The sequence below is a fragment of the Parasteatoda tepidariorum genome, chromosome 5, assembly GCF_043381705.1.
Source record: "Parasteatoda tepidariorum isolate YZ-2023 chromosome 5, CAS_Ptep_4.0, whole genome shotgun sequence".
NCBI classification, from domain to species: Eukaryota; Metazoa; Arthropoda; class Arachnida; order Araneae; family Theridiidae; genus Parasteatoda; species Parasteatoda tepidariorum.
Window position 1 is genome coordinate 44,808,833 of NC_092208.1, and position 26,880 is coordinate 44,835,712.

A 26,880-nucleotide genomic window follows, 5' to 3' on the forward strand; every position below is an offset into this window, starting at 1 on the left:
CTGTTATTTCTAATCAATATATATACACATACACATTTTACATTATGCCCTTTTTTTGACTGACGTTAGAGTTTCGCACCTTCGTTATTTTTCTGCATGAAACACCGGTGTTTCCTGCATTAAAGGTAAAACGGTTTGCTACAAGAAGATAATTTTCTAATTTGCATTTAATTGCAGTTATTTAGATCTAAGACGGATTGCTTAGTTAAATTTTTCAACAAAAAATAAGCATCTTTTAGGCACTTTTCAAGCACTCAAAAAATATTTTTATGCAGTTTAAAAAAATATCATAATTAGGACATGCGTACAAATGAAAAATGTTTTCTTCCTATTGAAGAAAGTTCTTCATATATATATTTACAAAATAATTTTTAAAGACTTTACATGATCATGATAAAAAAATTAGTTTCTGACATAGAACTCTTTTTTTGATTATATCAGCCATCGTGTAAACAATTTATGCACAATTCTAAATATATTCAATATTGAGTGGCTCATTCCATTTTTAAAATTAATAATTACGTTACTTAATTATGCAAAACTTAAAGTTGGTAAAGAAAAAATCTCATTTTGGAAAATGCAAAATTAAAGCCTTTTTAAAAACTTCCAATGAAAAAAAAAAAACCTTTCAGGTTTTTGAAAGACGAAAATCGAAAATAAGCGCTTTTAAGTACTTTTTAAAAACGCTAAGCACTCAGTAGAGAAACGGTTATTCATTATTGAAATTTCTTAAATTTAACAAATAAAAATTAAAGAAACATTTTTGAATATGAAGGGGGGGGGGAAATTAACAACTTTTTTCGGATTTTATAAATTTAGTACAAATATGATTCCAATAATCTAACAGATTTTTTAGACTGTTTTTTAAAATTAAAAAATACCAAAATATAATTTCGCATGTAATTAGAGAGTCAAAAAAAATATATATATATATATATAAAAGGGACACCGGTGTCCATATGCTTTAAAGGGTTAATAACATATTTCTTTAATTTCTACACTAAGCACAAAATTTGTTTGAAACAATGAAGCTTTTTCCATAATTTAATTCCTTGAAAAAGAAAAATTCAATAATTAATGTTTGCATCATTCATAAACTATAAAGGATACATGATTTATGACGTCTTTAAGTTAAAAAGATGTGGGTATGATGATCTCGCAATTTTTTACCGTCTTTTACAGGAAAAACGTTGCAGTTGGGAAATAGGGGTGCGGGATAAATATTTATTTTAATTAGTTACCCGTATGAAAGAGGAACTTGACTATTAAGCCTATTTTTCAAGTTATTTCTTAACAAACTGTCTAATTTTTTTCGTCTCCTTTCATTTGACAGAAAAAAAAACAGTAATTTAAAATAACTAATATAAAGCAGTGTTTTCCATTCAGTTCTATTTTTGTTTGTTAGGGCAAAAATTGGGAAATTTCTTTACCGACAGGTGGAGAATAGTCACATTTGTAAAAGTGACCACTTCTGAAAACACGAGGCCACTTTTTTTAAAAAAATTAAAAATTCTGAACTATTAAAGAGCTGCTTTTGATAACATAAATGCAAAGCATTTACCCCCCCCCCCTTTCGAAGTCTTTTTCCCAAAATACGGCAAACAATACCGAGTTATTAAAAAAAAAAAAAAAAAAAAAAAAAAAAAAATTCCTAACCTCTCCAAGTAGTTTTGTGCAAAATTTAAGTATCGCATATAACGTTTTCAACTAATGAAAATTAGGGATTGACTTTTTGGTCCGATAATGCCACATAAAATTTATACTTAATTGTATATTTATTTAACATATTTAAGCAGAAAATTTATTCATTACAAAATAAATCTTTGATAATAGTAATCATAATCTTGTAACCATAATCGTAATTGAAATCAATCATGAGGAAATCATAATAATAGGAGAAGTTACTCGAGTAAAAACTTCACTCGCTTCAAAAATATACAAATTGGAAATAACAATCGACATGTTTCAAGCGCTCAAAAACAGGCGCCCATTTTCAAGACTTGCCAGACGTGAATGAGTAGAAAGCTATTTTTGAGCTCCTGAAACATGTCGACTGTTATTTCTAATCAAGTTTTTGACCAAGTAATATCATACTGGTTCAGTTTATTGGGATTGTTTATTTAATAATACAAGAAGATGAAACCGCATGTTTTGGGGCATATGAGGTGTATTTTCGGTGAAAAAAGAGGCAATCAGGAGTGATTAAAACAAGTCAACTGTTATTTCCAATTAAGTTTTTAACCAAGAAATATGATACTGGTTTCAATTTTTTGGGCATAGCGATTTTTAATTTTGAACCATACTGCTCATACGAAAACCGCAGTGTTATATGAAGTTCATAAAATACTGATCCATGAGAAACTACACTTGAATGCATGAACAGCTAAAACAGAAAAATTCGAGGCTTACCAATACATAAAAAAGGCTGAAAATGAAAAAAAATAATATATTTGATAGGAAATATTATTAATTCGTGCGAAACTTGAGGAAGAAAATGACATTCAGGAAAAAAAGATGATCAGCAGCCCATTCTGGAATCCATAAGCCCAATGATGAGAAAAAGAATAAAACTTTTTATATCAGGCTTGGAACAAAATTATTACTTCGCTTCAAAAGAAAAAAAAAATATAAGGACAGGAAAAGATCGAATGGATATATGCGTTTTCCAAAAATGAAAATGGAAGTAATTTTTCCCACGAAGATTGAATCGGCGTGCCAAAGATGGATATATGGACAAGGTAATAAATAATATCATAAATGATTTGGTGTTTTTTCCCACTACAAAGGAATCCAAAGGAAACGGTCATTTGAAAAATATATTTTGATGTGCAGTTGAAAGATTGCTCACATACAATACTCTTATTAAGATTAAAATAAAACAATTATCAAAACTTTCATTATTGTTATGTATAATATAAATGTGACAGGTCCGGTAGCAGAATTTACGGTGTAAATCTGCAGAACTATCTACATAAATTTAAATTTTTCTGCGATCTTAACGTAACCAGACAGAGATAGTTATTATATAAATTTAGCTTAATCTAACATATACCAAAATTTGCAAAGATCAGGTTCTTGACAATTATACATAATAACTTTATGATTAACCTAAATATTAATCCCTATATAGTTAAGCTTGTAACTAAGTAACAGAAAAAACTTACTGTTACTTTTTTACTTTTTTCTTATTATTTGTGGTGTTTTATTAATTCAGTCTTTTAATTTAATTTTTATAAGAAATAAGTTTATATTTTTACGAAGTAATCTCAGCAATTTTCACCTATTTTTTTAAAAGAAAACTTAACATAAAAATATTATGTAAAATAATCTGCAGAATATGAAAGATCTGCAGATGTTTTAATAATCAGCAGCGATCGCTGCCCTGCTAGAGGGCTTCTTCTACCGGAGTGACTGTTATAAATCATCATCAAGGATCTGTCTAATTTTCCTAAAAATATAAATGTTGCAAGATCTGCAAATTCTAGAAAACGTGTCCTAACATGCGATATTACCAAGATAGAAGCAAAACATATTAAATACGTAAGCTCTGATAAAATGGTTATAATCTTCAACCTTGATTCTAGATAGATAATTTTAAGACAAAAAATAACATATAAAAAATACAAAGAAATATTTGCTCGCATTAGACTAAGAATCTTGAACACTTCAATAACAAACTTGAAAGCTCAACAAAGAAATTTTTCCAAACACTGTCCATGTTAACTTTCACATATTAAGCCACTAACATTCCAAAGAAAAGAGGCATTTTTTCAGTCATTTTTAACAGAGCCTTCATATGTGTTTTAAATTCACATTATCGCGTCTAAATATCGATCATCTCCTTCGGCTACTACAAGGGAGTCGTACATATTAGGAAACTAGCAGATATTAGACACCTTTCATCTATTACAGTGATCAACACTTTAATATTTCAGTTTTTTTTCTTCGAATTTCTGACCTACCTTATAATTTTTCATTGTAATTAAAATCTCCGACATACGAGGGTAAGTACAATATATTAAAACACAGACAATCTAAAAAGCATATTAACAAAAACAAAAAAAATCTCTAAACTATTTGTTAAAATGGGTCTTGTTTTGGATTTGATGGCGTGCGCACTTTACTTGGATGTAATCACACTTTTCAACTGTGTTCAAGAGTAGTAATAAACAGTGCGCATGCGTCGTCATTGCATGCGTTGCTATGGCAACCGTTGCAGGTTGCAGTTAGATAATTTTTTTGGAATTCTTTTTTTTTTCATTTTATTTTCACCAGCAGTCATTCTTAAGGCATTTACATAATAATGATTTAAAGTCTTCTTATATTCTTTTTATTATTAACTTATAATTATTGTCTTGGTGGTGATTTTAACATAAATATGAATACTGAAGAAGAAAAAGTATTTTGTGATGTCTTGAGACACCAGGATTTGAAAACCAATCCGACGCACAGTGGGCCAGAAGACCATGATCTTTGGCCAAAAGTCAAAATTAAATTTTCAATTAAAATATGTCTAGGCAATTTTAATATCGCCCAAATTAAGTATTCATAATCATTCCAAACATTATAATTTACTTTTTGGACCAACAAGAGTACAATGTAGTGAAAAATATGTTAAAATTTTTTTTTTAAATGTAACTTTTAAATATATAATTCGGATATATATATAGGAATTTCACCTTACTGTTGCATTTTTATCAGAGTAATTCGTCTGAAATTATAGTACAATTTTTCAATTTGTTGGATTAGGTAATACTCTTGACAAACTTATAGTTTATATCTTATCATTTGACATTTTACAATGTTTGAATCACTTTCGAAACTTATCTCCAAAAAGTTCCACGAGGTAATTAGCTATACTTTTTTTTGTTGTCTTCTTTGATGTTTCTTCTTTCGAAAAAACCTGCCCCATTTTGCCCATATTGCAAAGGTGGACTAAATATACCGAAAAACAAAAATTATGTTTTTTTTTCATGTTTTCGCGTTATTTTGTAATTAATTCGGGTTATTCTGCAATATTACTTCAGAAATATAATTTGCTTTTCATTTTTAATATAAAATTACGAAAATTATTCTATTTTCATTGCTATATTTAATTATTTAAACGTGCTATATTATTTTTACTTTATTTTTGCTCGCCATATTGTTTGTTTTTTGGAATTTTTAGTGTATTTCAAAATTTCAACTATGAATTCAATTTACCTGCACATAAAACCCCCAAATTTTGAAGCAAATTTTATCGAAATACTAATTTTGGCCACGAAACCTTGGATGCTGGCCCACTGTGCGACGGCAAACATCAATTGAGACAGTTTTTGCAACACATGATTTGAAATGTTGCGGCGTTTATCGGAGTCAAACCAGAAAAGAAAAAAGAAAGCATTTGACCAATGGGCAACTAGTGATCGTAATGAAACGATCACAATATTTTTTTTAAGTGATAAAATTGAGCAATATATCAGATGCTGTGCGTCTCAGATGGATAGACAGAGTAAAAGACAATCATCTTTTCAACTTCGACGAGCAATAACAACACTAATGAGCAATAACACTAATGACTAATGAGAAATATTCAGCGCATGTCCCCGAAAACAATTTATTTATCTTCACAATTAACCCTTTGAAGCAGATGGGACAACGGTGTCCCTTTTATATATTTCTTTCTGACGCTCTAATTGCAAACAAAAATATATTTTGGTATTTTTTAATTAGAAAAAAAATATCTAATATTTACTAAAAAACAGATCTGTTAGAATATTGGAATAATATTTGTTCCAAAATATAAAATCAGAAAAAAAAAAAAAATTGGAGTCGTGTTCGGAAAATTTCACCTTTAACTCAGAAAAAGGCACAGATGTCTCATGTTGTATTTCATAACCATAAATTAATAAAATGCTAAATATAATATTTCTTACTTCTTCTGATCAAAATTAATACAAAATAATGTAAAAAGTATGAAAAATATGTTTGATAAAAATTCTGCGTCTAAGGGTAAAGAACTTGCACTTAATACACTTGTAATTGTTGAAATTCATCTGTGATAGTTCAACTCTTTAGTTGCAAACCAGTTGAGACAAGAATCACAATTTAAATCGCTATTTTTAACTCAAACATGTTTTGATATTTTTGAGTAGAATTGGATTAATAGACATTTTAAGTGCGATTGCTGATTCAGACGGAGAATTTGTGTGAATGTGCAACTTGTTATTTGAACATTCATTTCACTTAACTTCTTAAACCCTGTCATAAAATCTTTAACTTTCTTAAACAGTACACAGAACTTTAATTTTCGACTAAGTGCTTTAAACTTTTAAATGTAATTTATCGCACAGAAAATTTAAAAAAACAAAGCTTAATAAACAAAAGATTTTTTGTTTCTTATTTCACGTTTTAAAACATACTATGCGTCAAAAAATTTATCTACGTTTAGTTTTTAGCATTTTTATAGCGAAGTAAGCTAATATATAATATATCGTATGTTTACACTGACCTACACACTCGGCGTTTTACTTACTTTTTACTGGCGTTTTGGTACTTTATTTACGTCGCACTAGAGCTGCACAATGGGATATTGGCGACGGTCTGGGAAACATCCCTGAGGACGATCGGAAGGCATGCCATCGCAATTTTGATACTCTACAGAGGGAATGGCTCCACTGTTCTGGTAGCGAGCTCTTTACGGTAGAACAGTTTAACGAGGATCTATACCGCGCACCCTCGATCCCTATGCAGGCTGATCAAAATGGTCATTGACCGCAGCCAGTGATGCTTGACGTGTTTTTACCATCAGTCCGCTGGAGGACGCAATTTTTTACGACAAGTTGATGAATTTGCCATTTTATCAACCTGTGTACCCAAAAAGAGTTTTATCGTAAACAAAAAATAATTATGGGTTGATAAAAAGGCTAATACAACAAACAGTAGACTTTAATTATCTTACTTTAAGTACCTTGCATCAATCCTGGAAAAATATTTTCTTTCAATTAAATCAAAATAAAATCAAAATAAAATAATTTAATTATCAAGAAAGGGAACAAAAAGAATGTAAGAAATAAATAGCCTAAATACAAAATTAAGCCATCTTCTAGCTGGATTGACTGGAATCAAATAATACATCTATTCATACATCTTTGTACTAGAGTAATAAAACCAGACACTGAGCTCTGCTTGAGATCCGGATGGTTCGCTTAACAGCAGCACCGAAACAAGTAAAATAGCAAGGGACGAGAGCAGAAGGTGAAGTGGAGAATTACTTGTCCAGGAGAAACAAAAGTATTCTCTCCTTTCATAACAAGAACCAGGATTTCTCGGCAATGTGATTTTACGATAGGACTGCAGTCGCGATTTCTCCCTGTTATTATCTTCCACGTAAATAGAAGAGGCAAAACTGTTAAAAGAACAGTGTACAAATTTGGACTACTTTCGATCATTTATATTAAGTAGAAAATACATCAGATGAGTAATCAATGCAATTAATAATTTACTTTAAACTATCCATAAGACTTAATACAAGTTACTATAGCAATCCAAGTAATAAAAAAGAACTTTATAAATGCAAACTTTGAATCTAATAGTAGAAATATTCAATCAAAGAAATAAATGAAAATTTCTACCCGTAGGTTTTGTTGGTGGGGGAGAGGGGTATAAGCCCCTCTCAATAATTTTATAACCGTCGTTGAACAGCCGATCCAATTTTTTGGGTCTACGACTACCAAAGTTCAACTCCTCAGCCCTGTAATTTTAAAGACCATGGAACTCTTGGATCCTAAAGGAAATTTGCCTTCGTGGAGGACTTTTTGATGGAACTAACCAGCATTTGCGATACATGGAAAGGAAAACCGCGAAAATCTTACACGGTTAGTCTGACGGCAAGGGAACTCGAACCAATGATCCATCTACTGCTGAGGATATTTTACGTGGGCACTGTGGTCGGCGCGAGCCGTGAGCGGAATTCGTATCAACCAGCCATTGCTGGGATTCGAGCCCGGTTCACATCATTGGAAGGATAAAGCTCTATCCTCTGAACCACTACGGCTACCCATCAATAATTAGAAATCTGTTAAAAGTCTCTCTCGCTCCGCGGTGGTTTTTGGGATAGAGAATTGGCCTCCCAATGAGATGCTGGTTGATAAGAATTCTGCTCCTGGCTCTCACCGACTACAGTTCTGAAGTAAAATATCCACAGTGGTAGATGGATCATGGGTTAGAATCCTATGGCAGAGTTTCGTGGTTTTCCTCTTTATTCAAAGCGAAATCGTGTTAGTTCCCGCAAAGAGACCTCCAAGAAGTTTGTCCCAATGCTTGATACAGGAGTTCCCTTGTCCTCGGGGTTGAGTTCAAAATTACAAGGCTATGGAGTTGAACATTGTTTGTCATAAACTCAGAATCGGGTTGACTCTCCACAACACCGGTTAAAAAATAATATAAAATAAAGTCCCCTTCAGTATTTCAGACAAATAAAGAAAATTTCATCAATTATCATCGATACAAAATCATGAAAGGTAAAATTAAGAGTTGTAGTTGTAGTTAATTTACGTCGCACTAGAGCTGCACAATGGGCTATTGGCGACGGTCTGGGAGACATCCCTGAGGATGATCCGAAGACATGCCATCACAATTTTGATCCTCTGCAGAGGGGATGGCACCCCCGCTTCGGTAGCCCGACGACCTGCACGCGAAGTCGAGCACTTTACGGTAGAACAGTTTAACGAGGACCAATACCGCACAACCTCGGTCCCTACGCAGACTAATCCAAGTGGTCACCCACCCGCACACTGACCGTAGCCAGTGATGCTTGACTTCGGTGATCTGCTGGGAACCGTGTCTTAACGATCAGTTCACTGCGGGACTTAAAATTAAGAGATAAATAATCCTTTTGCATATGTTTAGCAAATTGAAGAATATTTTTTTAATTAGTGAAATTTAGAAAACTAGTGTGACTGTGCATTTTAATTTAGTCCCCCACTCGGTAAACCATTAGTAAGAACAATAAAAATATAAGTGTAAAAAAGCATTTTTAGGATGGGATACATTATCAAAGAAATACGTATAAATAATAGTGATTTATTAACGAATTAATTAACTTCATAGCAAAAGAATAACTCTTGGCTATAGAGCTTTGCCTTCTACTATGAGGGCAGATACTCTCTTTTTATCAACAAGATAATTTTACTCATAATTTTGACCGCAATATTCAATAAGATGCGGGTGATAAAAGACAACGATTTAGGATAAGATACTGAACCTATATCACAAATTAGATTTTTTTTTCAGCCCCAAAAAAAGATGTGATAATTTTATAAGAAAGTTAAAGAAAAGTTACAATAAAATTCAGAAAGATTAATTAAAGTAAAAGATAAGACTTTCCAACAAGGCAAGTTAGAAACTGCAAAATATGTTAGCATTCTCCAAATACATAAAGTTATAAACGCACAAATTCTATGAACTTTAAAAGATTAGGACAAAATTACATATTTTTTTTTAAAAAATATAATTAGTCAGGTAGTATTTTTATTAAATTATAGTAGTATGTAGACTTTACGGCTAACAAAAAATTAAAGCCTAGAACAGAGGATCCGAATTTTTATTTTTATTTTATTTTGGTTATGCAACCGTAAGTGATCAACCTGCTTTTGGCGAAACTTCGACTTAATAAAGAAAGTTATACAGGGACAATTGAAATTTATTAAAATGAGAACTAAAATAAACTACTATAAATGGGGAAAATGGTTAGTAAGGAAACATATTTCCTTAATAACGTATTAAGTTAATTTATTTTGATTTAAAAAACGCGATTATAAATACTAATGCGATTTTTTTTTAAATGCATGTCTTATTTTTTTAAAGGAAACCGCTATTTCTTGCTTATTGGCTTTTACTATAAATAATCTTATGAAGGCAATCGAAATATTAAATGATAAACGGATTATTGATTGGATCTGAATACAAGTTTCAGATATTATTTCTCCTTAAAAAAAAAAGTCCTAGCTATCAGAACCTCCTTAACTCTTCCACCGAATCCTAGGGCGTGGTGGAGCACCATTTTGGAACCGCTATCCTAAAATACAAAGTACTTTTGGCTAAGTGTATGAAGTTTTACTTAATCACCCCGATTTTGCTTCAGTTTATTGCAATGATCCTTTATGAATGTATGTATTAATCAGATTTATTACACTTCTGTATTGCTTTGAATACGGAAGCATAATAAATTAAATCGGAATCACTTTAATTTTTCTACAGAAACCTAGGGTGTGGTGGAGCACCATTTTGGAACCGCTATCCTAAAATACTTCGCTTTTTAGGATAGCGGTTCAAAATTTAGGATGAGTATACGAAGTTTCACTTAATCACCCTTAATTTGCTTAGATTGATTGTGACTTTTCCAATTAGCATGACACATAGTAAGATTAAGATGATGGTTTGATAGAAATTTTGAAGGTATTTCTTTTTAAAATTTGAGATAATGGGTCATTTAAGTACAATTAAATTTAAAACTACATACAATAAAAGTTCAAATAATTGTAATGGATTAAAAAATCATTGTCTCTTAAGAAAGTACTATTATCTTTGTTTAAAAAAAAGTTTTCTACAACTTTTCATGAAAAATAAATAAATTAAAAAAAAAAACGTAAAAAATTCCAATAGTGTAGCAATTTTCTTAAAGAAAAAATGCCACAATGTGCATTGGCTAAGCTCGCAAAATGTCTATATCTGGCATTGAGATTTAAACGACAATTTGTGTTTTTAAGTATCATACTAGCATACAAAAAAATCTCCTTTCTTACTTTCTTAGGTTTTTCTTAAAGTAATTTCAAAAAATGAACAAGAATAAAAAAGAAAAATTTTGCTGCCGATTATTATTTCAAAATCGGTCCATTATTATCTACTATACTTTCAAAGAGTCCTCCTGAAATGTCAAAAGGTTAATCTACTGGCTAAGTCTGTTAAGTAGATCAAAGGATGCATATTTTATGAATATGCATTTTTTTCCGGAACGAAACTGAAATTAAATATGTAGAGGGGAAATAGAATTTAAAAAAAATTGCTATTATTTAAAAACCTGTATTTACCTCTTCGATAAAAAAAAAATTAAATATAAATTCATTAAAATAATAAATAAATGGCAAAAATTTCCCATTCTCTTAAAAGAATTAAAGCCTCAAATGAAGTACAAGTAATTAATTATATTTTCACTTGCACTTCTAATAAGTAATGCGTACGTCATAGCATTTCCAAACTTATTAGCCAATTACTTTTGTTAACAAATTTACCGTCAAGTTAATGGAATTATGTACGCCTTACTTTATTCGAATTATTTCTGTTCTGTTTTGCCAACTTAAATGAAATCTTATATTTCAGTTAGTTATTAAAGGAATTAAAGTTAAAATATTCACATGAAAATTTATTTCATATTATTTGTTCATTTATATTTCTTTAAATAACATTGGTAAAATAAAAGTGCATCACGCCACAAGTCATAATAATAATTTAGTGGAAACGAATAATACTTAATTTTCACAAAATCGATTTTTTTTCTCTCCCTACATTCGAAATTTTTTTTTTTAATGATAAGCTAACGAAAAACATTATTAACACGTTGTCGCACATTTTTAATTTGACGATCGTGCTTTCGAACACAAGCGTCAGTCGATCATTTGGAAGTGAAAATAATCACATTTTGTCACAGCTTTTCCATGAAAACTCTTGACTGCTGTAAGTACCGTTTCTCATCACGACATTTTTTTTTTTTGTCTTCCTAAACAAACAAAAATACAATCGATATGTTATCTTGAATGTTACATCTTTTTTTACGATGCATTAATATATAATTAACAAATAAGTGCTTTTGTACACTTCATACTAATGATGTTCCTTCTTTTATTAATAATAATATGCATGATGGTCATAGCCGTCATTTACCAACATATAGCCAACAATTGGACGGTTAAAATCCCAGCAGCGTGCATATGAAAACGTAATCGCAAGATGAATAATGTCTCAAGCTCTTTCTCATACTTGGAATCGTTAATTCTTCCATTTTCTTTTGCTTTACATGCGTTAAGAGCAAGTAAATTCATAATATTTGCAAACAACATTTCGACTATAATTGCCAAAATATTTTTTTTCGTATCTATCTTATATTAATAAAAAGTTTTTAAAAGAAAGAAAATAGCACATTAGTTTGGACAAAATGGAAGGGTTTAAAGAGGGTTTTTCTTCTCATTTTCTTTCCTTCAAATTCTATTTTTTTTTTCCAATTTTCCTTACTCATGTAAGATTGTAGTGTTAGATTATTTAGTGTGATATTTAAAATACAATACCTAATTTTCAAAAAAAAAATATAAATGTAAAGTTTATCTTAACACATGTTTAGCAACAGACTAAAAAAAAATTTACGATTTTTTCTTTCCTTGTGAAACAGCCTATAAAAATATTTTCTAAGCAGTACATTATTTTTAAAGAATTATATCTTCTAAAACAAACCAGTAAAATTTTTAAAAAATACTATAAGAACTAAAACAACTTAAATTCACAATTTAAAAATAGTACTTTTCTAATTTTATCATTCATTATCAATGTTTTAAGTTCGTTTACATCATTTCAGCGACCCCAATTGATTAACGCAATCTTAATAACAGTAATCTTCAACGCAATAAATCCCTTTCAAACTTTAAACGAGTTTCAATACGCGCGGTCATTAATTCTAATCTGCCCTAAAATTAAAGTTCCATGGAGCGTAAGAAATTCAAAACTCATTATAGCCACCGCAACTTAAAATTCAGAATCCAACACCAAGGAACAATCGCGATTAGAGGTAAAACTTGAGCAACTATATATAACCACACATCACTTAAACACTAGTAGACTTATAGCACAACAATATCTAAAAGCATTGTTCCGTAAGACAGTTTGTAAACAATTTAATGCGATCAGGGTTGGCTCCAAGTTTCCCTTTTTTTAAAACGCCAAAATCCAAAAGGAATCGAGCACCAAATCAAATTAATGAGAAGCTCTATAAAGAAGATTACCACTTTGCACGCAAGAGTTGAAGTCGATGCCCTAGTGATGTTCCAAGTCGGAACATTAATTGCTCTCGAATATCGTTGAAAGATTCGCCAGATAGAATGTAAAAGAAAAAGGGAAGGGGGAATAATGGAATTAAAGAATCTTTTGAGATGAAAAGAAAGCGAAAATGATCTCGGTTTATAAATCTTTGAATTCGGAATGTGCTATAAGCATTGAAATGGTCGCAAATTAAATAAGTGTATCCCTTTCGAATGGTACAGAAAGTGCGTTTACCCTAATTGCAGGCTTTTAATTTTTGAGAAATGTAAAAAGATCGTCGTGTATCACGCTACAAAAGTTTCATATTAACGAAATATTCCCTTTCATTAAAGTACAGAGAGTCAGAAACTTTAAAAAAAAAAAAATTGACTATTTTTAAAGAACATGTTATTTTAAATGTCGCCATTTTCTTTTTCTTTTCAAAACGAGCAGACAGGGGGGTTATTTTATCAAATTGGAGAATTGTATCAGAGCCAATATTTCAAGGTTGTCGTCTCCTTAAGTTTAAGTATAGAAAAACTTCGCATTCCTATTCATAAAAGATAACTCTTACGTTTTGTTTAACTTACTGACGATGGAAATAGGTAGAATGATTTAGAACACAAAAACTCACTTGCAAGTTTTATTTTATTTTATATTTTACAACCGTCGTTGAACAGGTGATCCAATTTTCGGGTTTGTGATGACTAATGTTCAACTCCGTAACTTTGTAATTTTGAAGCCAATCCAGAAGACAAGGAAACTCCTGGATCAAATATTGGGAGAAATTTGCCTTCGTGTAGAACTTTTCAAGGGAACTCACCCGCATCTGCGTTGCATGAAGAGGAAGACAGCGAGTACGGAGGTTTGCGTGACGGCAAAGGGGCTCTAACCCATGATCCGTTTACCACTGAGGATATTTCATATTAGCACTGTGGTCGGTGCAAGCCGGATACGGATTTGTATCGATCAGCCATCGCTGGGATTCGAATCAGGTTCACCTCAATCATTACAAGGCGAACTATCTATCCCCTGATCAAATATTATTTGTTACTGAAAAATGATTTCATTACTAAAATAATACTTTGCTTTTATGATTAGTTTAGGAAACAAGATTAAAATTATTTCACTGATTTCTGAACTAAATTTCTCAAAACTAATTAAAGTATCGAATTACATTACAATCACAATATTTTTTAAATATTGTTATACGTATTAATGTATTATAATTTAATACTAATTGCAAGAATTAAATTTGTTTCGTTGTATATTTATATGACATTTCTAAGTAAGGATAGTTATCACTAATTTATAATACTGTGCAATAATTACAAATTAATTTATCGTAATATTAATTTATTATATACTATAACAATATTTAATATTGTGATGAGATAGAATTTTACATAATTTATAAACTTTCAATAATTATTTAGGGTCGCAAGTGTCAGTAAAATTTCGCTACGAGAAAGAGAACTAATTATTTGAATGGGTCTTCGAAAGTGCTACCCTCATCAAACTTAGCCTCACTATTCATAAATGGATTGAGCTTGGTGACGTTAGCTCTTAAGAGTGTTAAGCTAAACGTCACATTTCGTTAGCTTTTCGGGAGTAATGCTTTTAATTAACTGCAAAACAGATTTTTAAAGCATGACACAGAAAAGCAATCACTGAAAATTTATAATACATTAGATACTCGGATTCTAGAATTCAGACGTAATCTCAAAGAGGTTTCCAGAAGGTGATGCTGCAAGTGCTGTCCATGTTGCCTAAATACAGTAGTTTCAAAAGAGATGAATCCTCTTACTGTCAAATTTTAACATTACAAATGCAACGGATGAGGGAATGTTCAGCTTCTGGAGCAACCTCACTTTAATAATCGCTATAACGGGTATATAAAACAACTTAGATAAAATTTTTACAATAAATACTTTTCATTTAATAGCTGTCGTTGAACAGCCGATCCTAATTTGAGTTTACGACTACCAATGTTCAACTCCGTAACTTTGTAATTTTGAACCCAATCCGGAAGACAAGGGAACTCCTGGATCAAATATTGGGAGAAATTTGCCTTCGTGGAGGACTTTTTGATGGAACTAACCCGTATTTGCGTTGCATGAAGAGGAAGACGACAAGTACCTCCCAAGCTTTGCCTGACGGCAAAGGGACTCTAACCCATGATCCGTTTACCACTGAGGATATTTCACATTAGCACTGTGGTCGATGTAAGCCGGATGCGGATTTGTATCGATCAGCCATCGCTGGGATTCGAACCAGGTTCACCTCATTAGAAGGCGAAGTATCTATCTCCTGAGCCATCGCGGCTCATATCTTATTTGATTGAAAATCCTCCTTAAAACTAACAGCTAATTGCTTTAAAGAGTAAAAAAATATAACAAATTTGATGCAAATAATTCGATTAATATCGCATTAAATAATGTAGGATTTAATTTGTAGCAGAAAAAATTCAATTCTTACCCAAAACAAACACGCATATATTTCATGGAAAATAAATTAAGTCCCAAAATTAACGCAAGATTTGACTTCGGCGCCATTTGCTATAAAATGTTGCCAAGAAATGAAAAACAAATAAGACAGAAAAATAAGCTAGCAGCTGATAGTTCCGAATTATTAAAAGAGGAGCTCGACACAAAAGAACAGCAAGTTTTCATCTTTGAGCAATATATTTAAAACAGATGTGCCGTTTCCTGTTTAAATACTTCCCAATTTAGGATGCCAGAATTGGGTACTCGGATCATGCAATATAACGCACTTCGACTTTTTTTATTTGTGGTCTTTAATGCTCACGTCAACTACCCTGAGATAAAAAAAAATGCTTTGGAAGTTGTACCAATTACATTCAGTCACATTTACACAAAGCAGTGCTTAAAAATTTCGACAAAAGAGTGAGCAAATACTGCTGTTTAATATAAAAATCAACGTAAGAGACAAAAAATTCAAAATTGAGATTTTTATATATTGGCATCTCTATATGATAAGTTACATGCTGCAAAAACATTTTTTTTTTCAATTTTAATAAAATTATTCTGGTGAAATAAGTTTTATTTTATCAGTTTTCTGAAATCCTATTTAAGCGTTTATAGCAATAGAAATAAAAAAGTTGTAAAGCCACTTTTCTCAGAATCTATCGTGAAATACTTACGTTTTTTCAATTGCACTTTCCATAGTTCGATACACCGCGCCTAATCAATAAATCTTAACTGAATAAAAAAAAATTAACTAGCATTTTTAATTAAAAACCTGCGATTTTAGCCAAGATTATTTCTTGCGTGATTTTTGGGACAAACTGAATAAATTCAGACCTCATTTTAAATTTAAGAGACAACAGTCCTGAATGAATTAATTATCCTTACGCAGTTAAGTTACATTCATTCGAAAAGAGATAAATGTTTGTGTTTAAAGAAATACAATTTAAAAGACCGTAGCATAATATTAAAATTAATTTCTTTACTAGACTACGGCTATTAAATGCTAGTCGTAGGAGGAAACTTAATCTTTAAACAACAGAGAAACTTTGAAATTAAATTGTTCGGATAAATGGGACTGTTTTATTACATAGAAAGTGTAGCAAAATGGCAATAGTAAAAGACTGCAATAAAACGTGTCTGTAGAACAGGAACGATATCAACTAGTTAAAGGCAAAGGTCTTAACTACTCTGAGGAAGGTTCTTTTGGGATTTAGTTTGTCTAATGTTAAGATTTTATTGTCGAGGGCATTCATACACTATATTAGCACCTCAGCGGAGAGTGGAATTAAGTATGCGATAAGCTTATTTTTTCTAATAAATAATGGGAATTATGAACAATGCTTAAGTACACTGAAATCGTTTAACTGAAAGAAAAAAATATCCTTAAAGAATAGCAAAATTAATTAAATTTAGGGGAAATTATGATTGTGGTAAAAAAAATCTTATGAAAACATGGTGGACGGGATGCAAATTGGCTTAAATTTGGTGAGTCAAATTGGTTTGGAATGGATACAAAATCACCAAGAAAATGCTTAAGTACATCCTTTCATGACATTTTAAAAATTCTCCGAAGAAATCTTTTCAGTCTAACCTGCATTTGCGTCACATAGAAAGGAAAACCACAAGACCTCCAACGGTTAGCCCCGCCGCAAGAGAATTCTAACCCATTATCCATTAACCAATGATATTTTGCGAAAGCACTGTAGTCGATGTGAGTCGGGGGCAGAATTCGAATTTTCGTTACCTCGAGCTACCACTCGCCTGCTTGTGAGTGACGTCGAGGTAGCTCGCCTTCCTCTTACCCCTGGAGTCACCTCGACTCAAAATGTAAATACTGTCATAAATTCGACATAGGCATATTTATCTATTAATCAATGTCATACCTGCTTCATACAGAATATTCATGCGTTCAACTCAATTGTTATGAAATTATTAATTCTCTAGCTAAACTTTGTAGCAATCTTTTTCCCTACACATAGGCATCACTAAATTCACACAAGAAAAAAAGCTTACAGAAGCAATACGAGTCCCGATTATCCGAGTTTCTGCTTTAACCGAACTATAAAATATTTCAGGGATTTTTTTCTTTTTTGTACTAATTTATTTTTTTATTTTTAAACAACTTGATCAGATGAAATGATCGTTAATATCGTCAATAATGAAAATGAATCTTGCAAAAATAATGAATCTAGCGAAGAGACGATGAAAATCAACGTATAAAAATCTCTCATACAGATAGACTCAAAGCTACATTTTATAACCGTCGTTGAACAGCCGAACATAAATTCATGGATTTACGACTACTAATGTTCAACTCCGTAGCCTTGTAAGTTTGAACCCAATCCAGAAGACAAGAGAACTCCTTGATCAAGTAGTGGGAGAACTTTGCCTTCGCGGAGGATTTTTTGATGGAGCCAAAGCGCATTTGCATTACATTGAGAGGAAGACCACGAGAACCTCCAACGGTTAGCCTGACGGCAAGGGGACTCTAATCCATGATCCGTCTATCACTGAGGATATTTCACGCCAGCACTGTGGTCGGTGCAAGCTGGATGCGGAATTCGTATCGACTGGGATTCGAACGCGGTTCGCCTCAGCATTCCTGTTATCTCTAAATAAACATTGCTGCAGAAAAGCGCCTAAGTAATGTAAAACAAAAAACGATTAAGAAATTTTCACGTAAAAGATCTTTAATCTTCGTAAAGTATGCTCTTTAAGTGTTTTTAAGTAAGCTTTTTATTAATAATATGAATTGTGTGTGGTGCACTCTTATAAATTTTGTATTTGTTAAATATATTACATGTATGCCTACTCTTTTTCTTTCCTTTTTAATACTTTTCGCTTTAACCGAGTTTTTCGGTTATTCGAGTTGGTCGTGGTTGATATGAACTCGGATAATCGGGACTATACTGTACTTACCTTTCTGATGGTGATATTATTCTTAACGATATTTTTTTGAAAAAAATTACAAAAGCAATTTAACAGTGCTTTTCATTAATTATTTTATCAATAATAAAACTTATTGTTACAATTAAAACCCAGTTTACTTTGCTTGTTTGTTTTCAGAATTAAAAAAATATTAATTATTTTTTATTCTATCTCTAATGCATTCTTTTTACACTTAGTTAACACATGTGTGCCTCACCTTTTTTACATTGCCATTTTAAAAAAAAACTTTTTTATATTAAAGGAGGTATTTTAAATTCAGAACCAATTCCATATTGCACCACCTTTTTTACTTTTGATTAGAATAAATAGAATACGAAGCTTAATTTTTAAACAACGGGATAAATAAAATACTTATTTTGGGGCAAGAGACACTTAGTAACTTAATTATGTAGAATATTTAATTAAATTGATTTAAAAGGTGAATTTAACGGCTCAAGATTATTGTTTGTATTTTTCTTTTAATATTCAATTTCAGTTTTTTTTTCTTTTTTTTTTCTTTTTTTTAGCATATTGAATATATTTTTGAGTATGATTATAAATTATTTACAAATAATACCAATAAATTAAAAGATAAAAAGCACTAACAGTAGTTATTTTAAAAATATTGTGTTTTAACCCCATTCAAAGCAATAAAATTCTTTTGAGCAAACACTATAATGACTTTTTTCTTGAAACATCCGCACAGACTATCAAAACAAACCTTATAAATTAAAATGTTTAACATAATAAATAAAAATGCTCAACATGATTTTTTTAATGAAACTTTAAAACTATTGTAATGCTTCAAAATATTTTTTTTTTCTTCAAAATATTTTTTTTTTCAAGATCATAACTAAACTAAACTCAGGGGAGCGATAGCCCATGAAAAGTCAAGACCTACTGTGCCCACCTCAGTTTTCATGACTTTGAGCTCTGGGGTGCAAGAGCAGATGATCATACTGATATTTATATTCAAAATCACATTGTCAGATATATTGATATTGTTGCTTTGAGATATTGTAAATAAATATCTTACCTAATACTCTAACTTGACAATGAGATGATTGATGTTGGGTGCTTTGCCTTGGTAAGGAAGCAAACCTTAAAGGGTTGTTTGACACTGATTCCTGAGTGAACTTCATTGTTAAATTATGGAATGGAGTTCCTACAAGAGTTAAAAACAATAAGAACGAGAATTATCACCATGATTCTAATGATTACGTTAATATTCATGATTGCATTGCCTTTAAAAAAAGGCAAATAACACATAAAATTTTTTAGCAATTAAGTAAATTCAATTTTAAAAAAAGAAAGGAAGAAACAAAAATAAAGGAAACAAACCTTCCAAACAATAGATAGACAGATTTTTTAGTGTAGGAAACGCTAAAATTTCCAAAATCTTAAGCACACTTAAAATAAGATTTTACATTTAAAATAAGATTTTGCACCATTTAAAATGAGATTTACGAGATAGAGTAAAATAAATAATAAAAAAAAAGGAAAGGAAAAGAAAGGAAGAAACAAAATAAAAGAAACAAACCTTCCTAACAGTAGATAGAGAGATTTTTTAGAGTAGGAAACGAACATTTATATATGTTTACGAACGAATAAATGTTCGTAATAAATGTTATATATATGAACATTTATATTTATATGTTAATATTCATAATTGCATTGCTTTAAGAAAATGCAAATAACTGTGCTCATATAAAACATTTTACAATTGAGTAAAATTAGTTTTAAAAAAACTAAAGGAAAAGAAAAGGAAGAAACAAAAATAAAAGAAACAAACCTTCCAAACAATAGATAGAGAGATTTTTTAGTGTGGAAAAGCTAAAATTTCCCAAATCTTAAGCACATTTAAAATAATAATAATGACGTGTAAAAGTGTTTACATACACTTAACAAAGATTAATCAGATAGTAGCTATCCCTTTACAGCATGGAGGTCACAAAACCAAACCCCTTTATAAATTTACCAGAGAAAACATGCCGATATCATGATTTGAAAATGTTTGCAAAAATTAATTAGATTGTCTTAGGCCATTGCTTCAAACTATGATTTCTTTTTAGTACGTAAAAATCCGATTCTTCGGTAAAAGATTTTTCAAAGTGTAACACCTTCATTTATTTAACGCTATGTATATCACAAATTTAGCACTCATGAGCACTCTTGAACATTATAAAGATATGAAAACAGTACCATTATTATTTATCTAATAACTTATAATAGAAGAAAGCTAGGTTTTAGAAATGCCATGGAAGAAAAATAATTCTCACCATTTTTAACAGCATTCAGTTCTTTCATGTTTTCAGAATCATTATCTTCTGACTCTACATCAGATAGGTATATTTTCTTTTTTTCTAGTTCATGGATATCGTGATCTAAAAAATAAAATGAATTCTCATAAATGAGAAAATATTTTACAATATATATACATGTAACCGTCGTTGAACAGCATGCGTAATTCAGAGTAAATGACTAACCAATGTTCATCTCCGTAGCCTTGAAACTTTGAACATAATCCAGAAGACAACAGAACTTTTGGATCAAGCATAGAGAGATAGTTTTCCTCTGGAGAACTTTTTTTTAATGGAAACAGTCAGAATTTTTGTTAAATGGGGAGGAAAACCACGAAACCTTCCCATGGTCCTAAGGCCTACTGTGCCCATCTCAGTTTTCTTGACCTTGGGCTCTGGTGTGCAGGAGCAGATGTTCCTGTTAGGTGGTCAGCCGAACGCGGAACCCCCAGTGCTTAGTTCCCAAGCATGCTTGGTACTCATTTATCGACCCACGGAAGGTATGAAAGGTTGAGTCAACCTTGTCCAACTCGAGGTTCGAACCCAGGACCTGTGGCACGGGAGTGCGACGCGATACCACTCGGCAACCGGGAGTTGAAATATTAGCAAGAAATAAAGCAAACTTTGATATTGGAAAATTGCAATCCCTATAGAATGTTAATCATCATAGAATGTAATATGTAGACTGTAAAGTGTGCCTAGAAATGAAAGACAGAAAGATTCGATACAGCTAGCTGTCCAAAATGACATCACAGTGGCACATGGTTAACACTTTATCCTCATTGTGTTGAAACAATTAACAAACCATAAAGAATCATGCATCAGCTCATCGTTAAAAGAATTGTGAATCTGTCACGGAAAATTTTCGACGTTTTTTTGCTAAAACCAGTTTTATTTCAAAGCATTCTCCTCATACTAAACGAAGTCTCAACTTGTATGATGAGAATATTGAAACATTTGAAGAGGACCACAAACTCTCCTTCTCAGTGAATATTTCAATAAAATTTAATACAATGGTTAAAATGTTACACGTCAGAAGCAAAAAGAAACACCATATCTTCCAATATTTTAAATAATGTCGAGCACTAAAGTCTGGAATGTTACAGCATATCAAGAATATCCAACTTACAGACACCCTTAACAGCAAGAAGATCACCAGGGAAATAATACAACTCAGAATTTATTTACTTGAATTACTTTATTTGGAGAGAAATCCTTGAGACCTTTTTTCAATGCCATCTCAAGTCCCGTGCACAATGCACTTTTCCAAAACTAAACTTTTTCTTTGCATGAGTCGATTTTTCAAACCAGATTAAAATTTATAACTTGCCTCGTTTTGAGGCATACTGACCAGTAAGTCACCACTCTATATGGCAGATTTCAGTTTACAATTACAAATCTTTAAAACTCACAGTAAAGGCCAAAGTATAGAAGTCACTGTTTCAACACCAACTGGCGCACTGTACTTAAAATTTTAACCATTTTAATGCTTTGTATTTTGCATAAAACATGCTCCATTTGTAATTTCAAAAAATCAACAAGACTGCATAATTCTTTAAGTCGTAATTTAATAAAAAAAATCATTTAAAAATAATTGGCAAGCTAAAATATTTTTAGACAATTGAACAGGGTTTCACTATTTTTTTTTCTTTCGCCCAAAAGATATTTCTCAAATTTCATTGTAGTTTTATTTTCGCTATTTCATGCCATACCATGGGTTGATAGGTGGTTGAAGTATCTAGCAATTAAAAATGGAGTAGAAAATCTTTTATAAAGGTTTTTTTTAATACTTTATTTTAATGAAAAATATCAGGAAATAATGAAGAATATGTTTTTAATCAAAAATGGAAGAATAAAAATGGAAAATTTACAAAATTGGCAATACCTATTTCTCTGTAGCTGCCTTTGATGTCAGTGGTAATTACAAGTTCATTTTTTTGCTTTGTTTGCTCCAAAGCACTCTTATGAGGCTGAAACACTGTATGCTTTTTTCTGAAACTTAAAAGAAGAAAAAAAGATTATTATAAATAAACACGCATAAATGTACAATAAATAAAGTCTCAATAAAATACAGATTTATATAAATTTTATTGATATATTATTATTTATATATATATTGGTGAATATATAATAAATTTTTAGAATCCTCATCAAAAATAAAGTGAGTACACATAAGGGGTCACAAATTAATATTTAAGTGAAGAAAAAACTGGTATTTTATTTTATTTTATAGCCATCGTTGAACAGGCGACACAAATTTGAGTTTAGGACTACTAATGTTCAACTCCGTAGCCTTGTCATTTTGAACCCAATCCAGAAGACAAGGGAACTTATGGATCAAGTATTGGGAGAAATTCGCCCTCGTGGAGGGCTTTTTGATGGAACTAACCCGTATTTGCGTTACATGGAGAAGAAAACCACAAGAATCTCCCATGTTTAGCCTGATGGCAAGGGGACTCCAAATCATGATCTGTCTACCACTGAGGATATTTCACGTCAACACTGTGGTCTGTGCAACCGGTTGCAGAAAAAACTGGTATTGAGGTTTAACAAATAACTGCTGAGATTTATAACATAAAAACCAATGTAACTGTCTGATGAAACTTTGAGATGTTTCTAATACTCGCCTTTCAACTCCTCTCTATTTGCTGCAGTTTTGGTGTTTTTACTCCCGCTTTCAGTGTTGATTCGTTTTGATTTCGATAGCGTTTCTTTCTTCTTTTATTTTATTTCTTACTTCAATATTAATTTGAAAAATCTAAATTATGCATATTTTCTCAACTTCATTTTTGAACATATTAGTACTATAGTACTAATAAAAATTTTACTATTGCATTCGATATATCATTTAGTGCGATGGTACTAATAATGATTTCGTAGAGAATATCATTAATACAGAAGGAACTTAAACTTTGTATGAATAGAAATTAATGATAACGGAAAGATATTTCAAAAATAATCTTACTATTGCATTTGATATATTATTTAGTACGATAGTACTAATAAAGATTTTGCCGTGAATATCATTAATACAGAAGGAGCTTAAACTTAGTATGGATGGAAATTAATGATAAAGGAAAAATATTTTAAAAAGCATCTTACTATTCTTACTAATACAGAAGGAGCTTATATCTTACTAATACAGAAGGTATTAGTAAGGTAGAAGGTAATAGTAAGATGCTTACTAATACTGAAGGAGCTTGAATTTAGTATGGATGGAAATTAATGATAACGGAAAGATATTTCAAAAAGTATCTTACTATTGCATTTGATATATTATTTAGTAACATAGTACTAATAAAGATTTTGCAATGAATATCATTAATACAGAAGGAGCTTAAACTTAGTATGGATGGAAATTAATGATAAAGGAAAGATATTTCAAAAAGTATCTTACTATTCTTACTAATACAGAAGGAGCTTATATCTTACTAATATAGAAGGTATTAGTATGGTAGAAGGTAATAGTAAGATGCTTACTAATACGGATGGGATTAAATAATAACGGAAAGATATTTCAAAAAGTAACTTACTATTGCATTTGATATATTATTTAGTACAATAGAAGTAAAGATTTTTCAGCGAATATCATTAATACAGAAGGAGCTTAAACTTAGCATAGGTGGAAATTGATGATAAAGGAAAGATATTTCAAAAAGTATCTTACTAATACAGAAGGAGCTTATATCTTACTAATACAGAAGGTATTAGTATGGTAGAAGGTAATAGTAAGATGCTTACTAATACAGAAGGAGCTTGAATTTAGTATGGATGGAATTAAATGATAACGGAAAGATACGCATTTGATAAATTATTTAATACAATAGTAGTAATAAAGATTTTGCAGTGAATATCATTAATACTTAAGAAGTTTAAACTTAGTATAGGTGGAAATTGATGATAATATGGAAAGATAATTCTAAAAGAATCTTACTATTGCATTCGATGAGCTATTTCTTGAAAACCATTTTTCAAGGCAACATCTTCAGGTAGTAATCTTTCGTGGTTGTAGGAGGAAAGTGCCAGCTGACTACCAGGCAAGCTCAAGAAGTATGATGATAACTGAGAGAGTCCCAAGCGAGCAGAAAAATGAAGTAACGTCTCATTGCCATTTCCACCTAAACGTGAGAAAAAAAATTATCTCAAATTTTAGAATTTGTTTGATAAATTTTAATAAATAGTGAGGATGAAAATATTAATTAACGTTTAGACATCGATCCCAAGTTTAAATTTTTAAAAGGCTGTAATTCTAACGGAACATAAATACTCACGCTACAATGTAAAATGGAAAACTTTGCGGGAGACTGGTTGGAAAATAATTGCTTTAAAAAAAATTAAAAAAAATCGTATATTAAGTTAAAATTATTCGTGCAATTATATTTATGTTCTTTGTTTCTGAGGATGTTAAAAATACACGAAAGAAAAATTACTGTGTAACGATAATCAGTCACTGATCCTTTAAAACATCCAAAATATAAAATAAATAAAACATGATCTTCAAAAATTATAAAATTGACATAATACTGTGCAATAACGATCGAACATTTTCATAGTAATATGGAGTCTAGAAGCAAAAGAAATCTCTTTTTCAGGGATTATTTTTAAAAAAATATATATATCAAAGGCATAATCAGAAAATATCGTAAGCCCCATACCCAATAAACTGGAAATAAACCTACATGAAGTTAGTAACTTTTCAAGTTTCAGTTAAAATATTCACGAGATCGAGTAAGCAACAAATCTAAGAACTTACTGAATACTTCAGAAAAAGAGTATAAAGTAAATGACAATATAAACAGGAATGTTCTCAACAAAAAGTTTAAGAATATAAAACATAATACATTTATAAACGAGCAAAACCATTAATGCAAAATGTGCACTTTATTTATTAAAACTATATAAACAGATTTTGTTGAACATCGGTGAGTAAAAACAAACGAACCAGATTTCAATTACTTTATTCAGATCTGGCAACAACCAGGAAGTTCCGTTACGGAAGTGTGATTTGGGGAAACCAATACAATCCGAAATTTCTAATAGGATATTCTTATAAAGTACCTTTCAAATCTGGGCCCATCATGTTCCAACATTGTGGTAGTAGGAATGTCTTGAAAGCAGCGGTCACTCTATCGTCCAGACTGTCTAGTTCTCTGGGATCCAGGAGTCGAAATCTTTCCCCACATTCAGCCAAATTCTTCAAATGCTGAGGATGATCGACGCATTCCAAAAGGAACATGGCCAGCTGGTGGGCCGAATCTCCGACATATTTGAAGACGGCCGCTGCCACGCGCTCGATTTCACAACTCACATCAGATGATGCATACACGGATAATTCAACTTCCTCTGCTGTTGAATGACCTGTCCAAAAAAAAAGAAGAAGAAAAGATTAAAAATGAGATAAATCAGAAAAGCGAAGTAAAAACATAACACAGAATTTGTCAATTTTACATTGACTGGGTAAATCTTATGTTAAATATGAGAAATAGTATATGGTAAATGATTTCCCTCGTTATAACCTTTCAATCAAATAAGGCAGAAAAACTACGAGGCTTGTATAAACAGCATAATAATGCAGAAAATTTTATTTCATCATGAAATAATAAACATATATACACCCTTGTGCAAATTAATTGAAACAAACTCAATAAATTCAGAAAACTAAGAGAAAATGCTATTTTATTTAAATTTATACAAACTCAAAAATTTTTAGAACATAATATGATCTCCATGACACTTTATTAACATTTGGACACGATTCGACATGGATTCCACTATTTTTTTTACAGTCATTTATAATATTTGTGTCCTTGTACGACACATGAATTAACGCCGCGATTAGCTTCTCCATAGTTGTACAGTTCATATTTAATAGGCGATTCTTGCATATGGCCCAGAGATTCTCAATTGGGTTGATATCCGGAGAGTTCCCTGGCCATTCCAATGTCTCAATTTGATTCTCAGACATGAATTTCTTGACAATTTTGGACGTATGGCAAGGAGCTAAATCCTGTTGAAAAATCCCTGTTCCATCAGGGTATCGTTTCTTCAACTCTGGAACAACTTTTTTACCCAGAATAGTAATGTACTGCTCAGAACGCATCATACCGTCAATAGGCTGC

The 26,880-nt window shown here is 31.1% G+C and overlaps 1 protein-coding gene across 11 annotated transcripts in view; it reads right to left on the reverse strand.

Moving 5' to 3' along the window:
* The window catches only part of LOC107454046 (rho guanine nucleotide exchange factor 18), a 254,780-nt gene that overhangs the window by 114,614 nt on the left and 113,286 nt on the right, over positions 1–26,880 (reverse strand). For all 11 annotated transcript variants that reach the window (XM_043048253.2, XM_043048256.2, XM_043048255.2 and 8 more), the window contains 5 exons: positions 25,820–26,119; positions 24,696–24,879; positions 22,647–22,759; positions 20,741–20,845; positions 19,498–19,626 (listed from right to left, as the gene is read on the reverse strand). In XM_043048253.2, the coding sequence (XP_042904187.1) occupies positions 19,498–19,626; positions 20,741–20,845; positions 22,647–22,759; positions 24,696–24,879; positions 25,820–26,119 (831 nt within the window). The remainder of the gene's footprint in view (positions 1–19,497; positions 19,627–20,740; positions 20,846–22,646; positions 22,760–24,695; positions 24,880–25,819; positions 26,120–26,880) is intronic.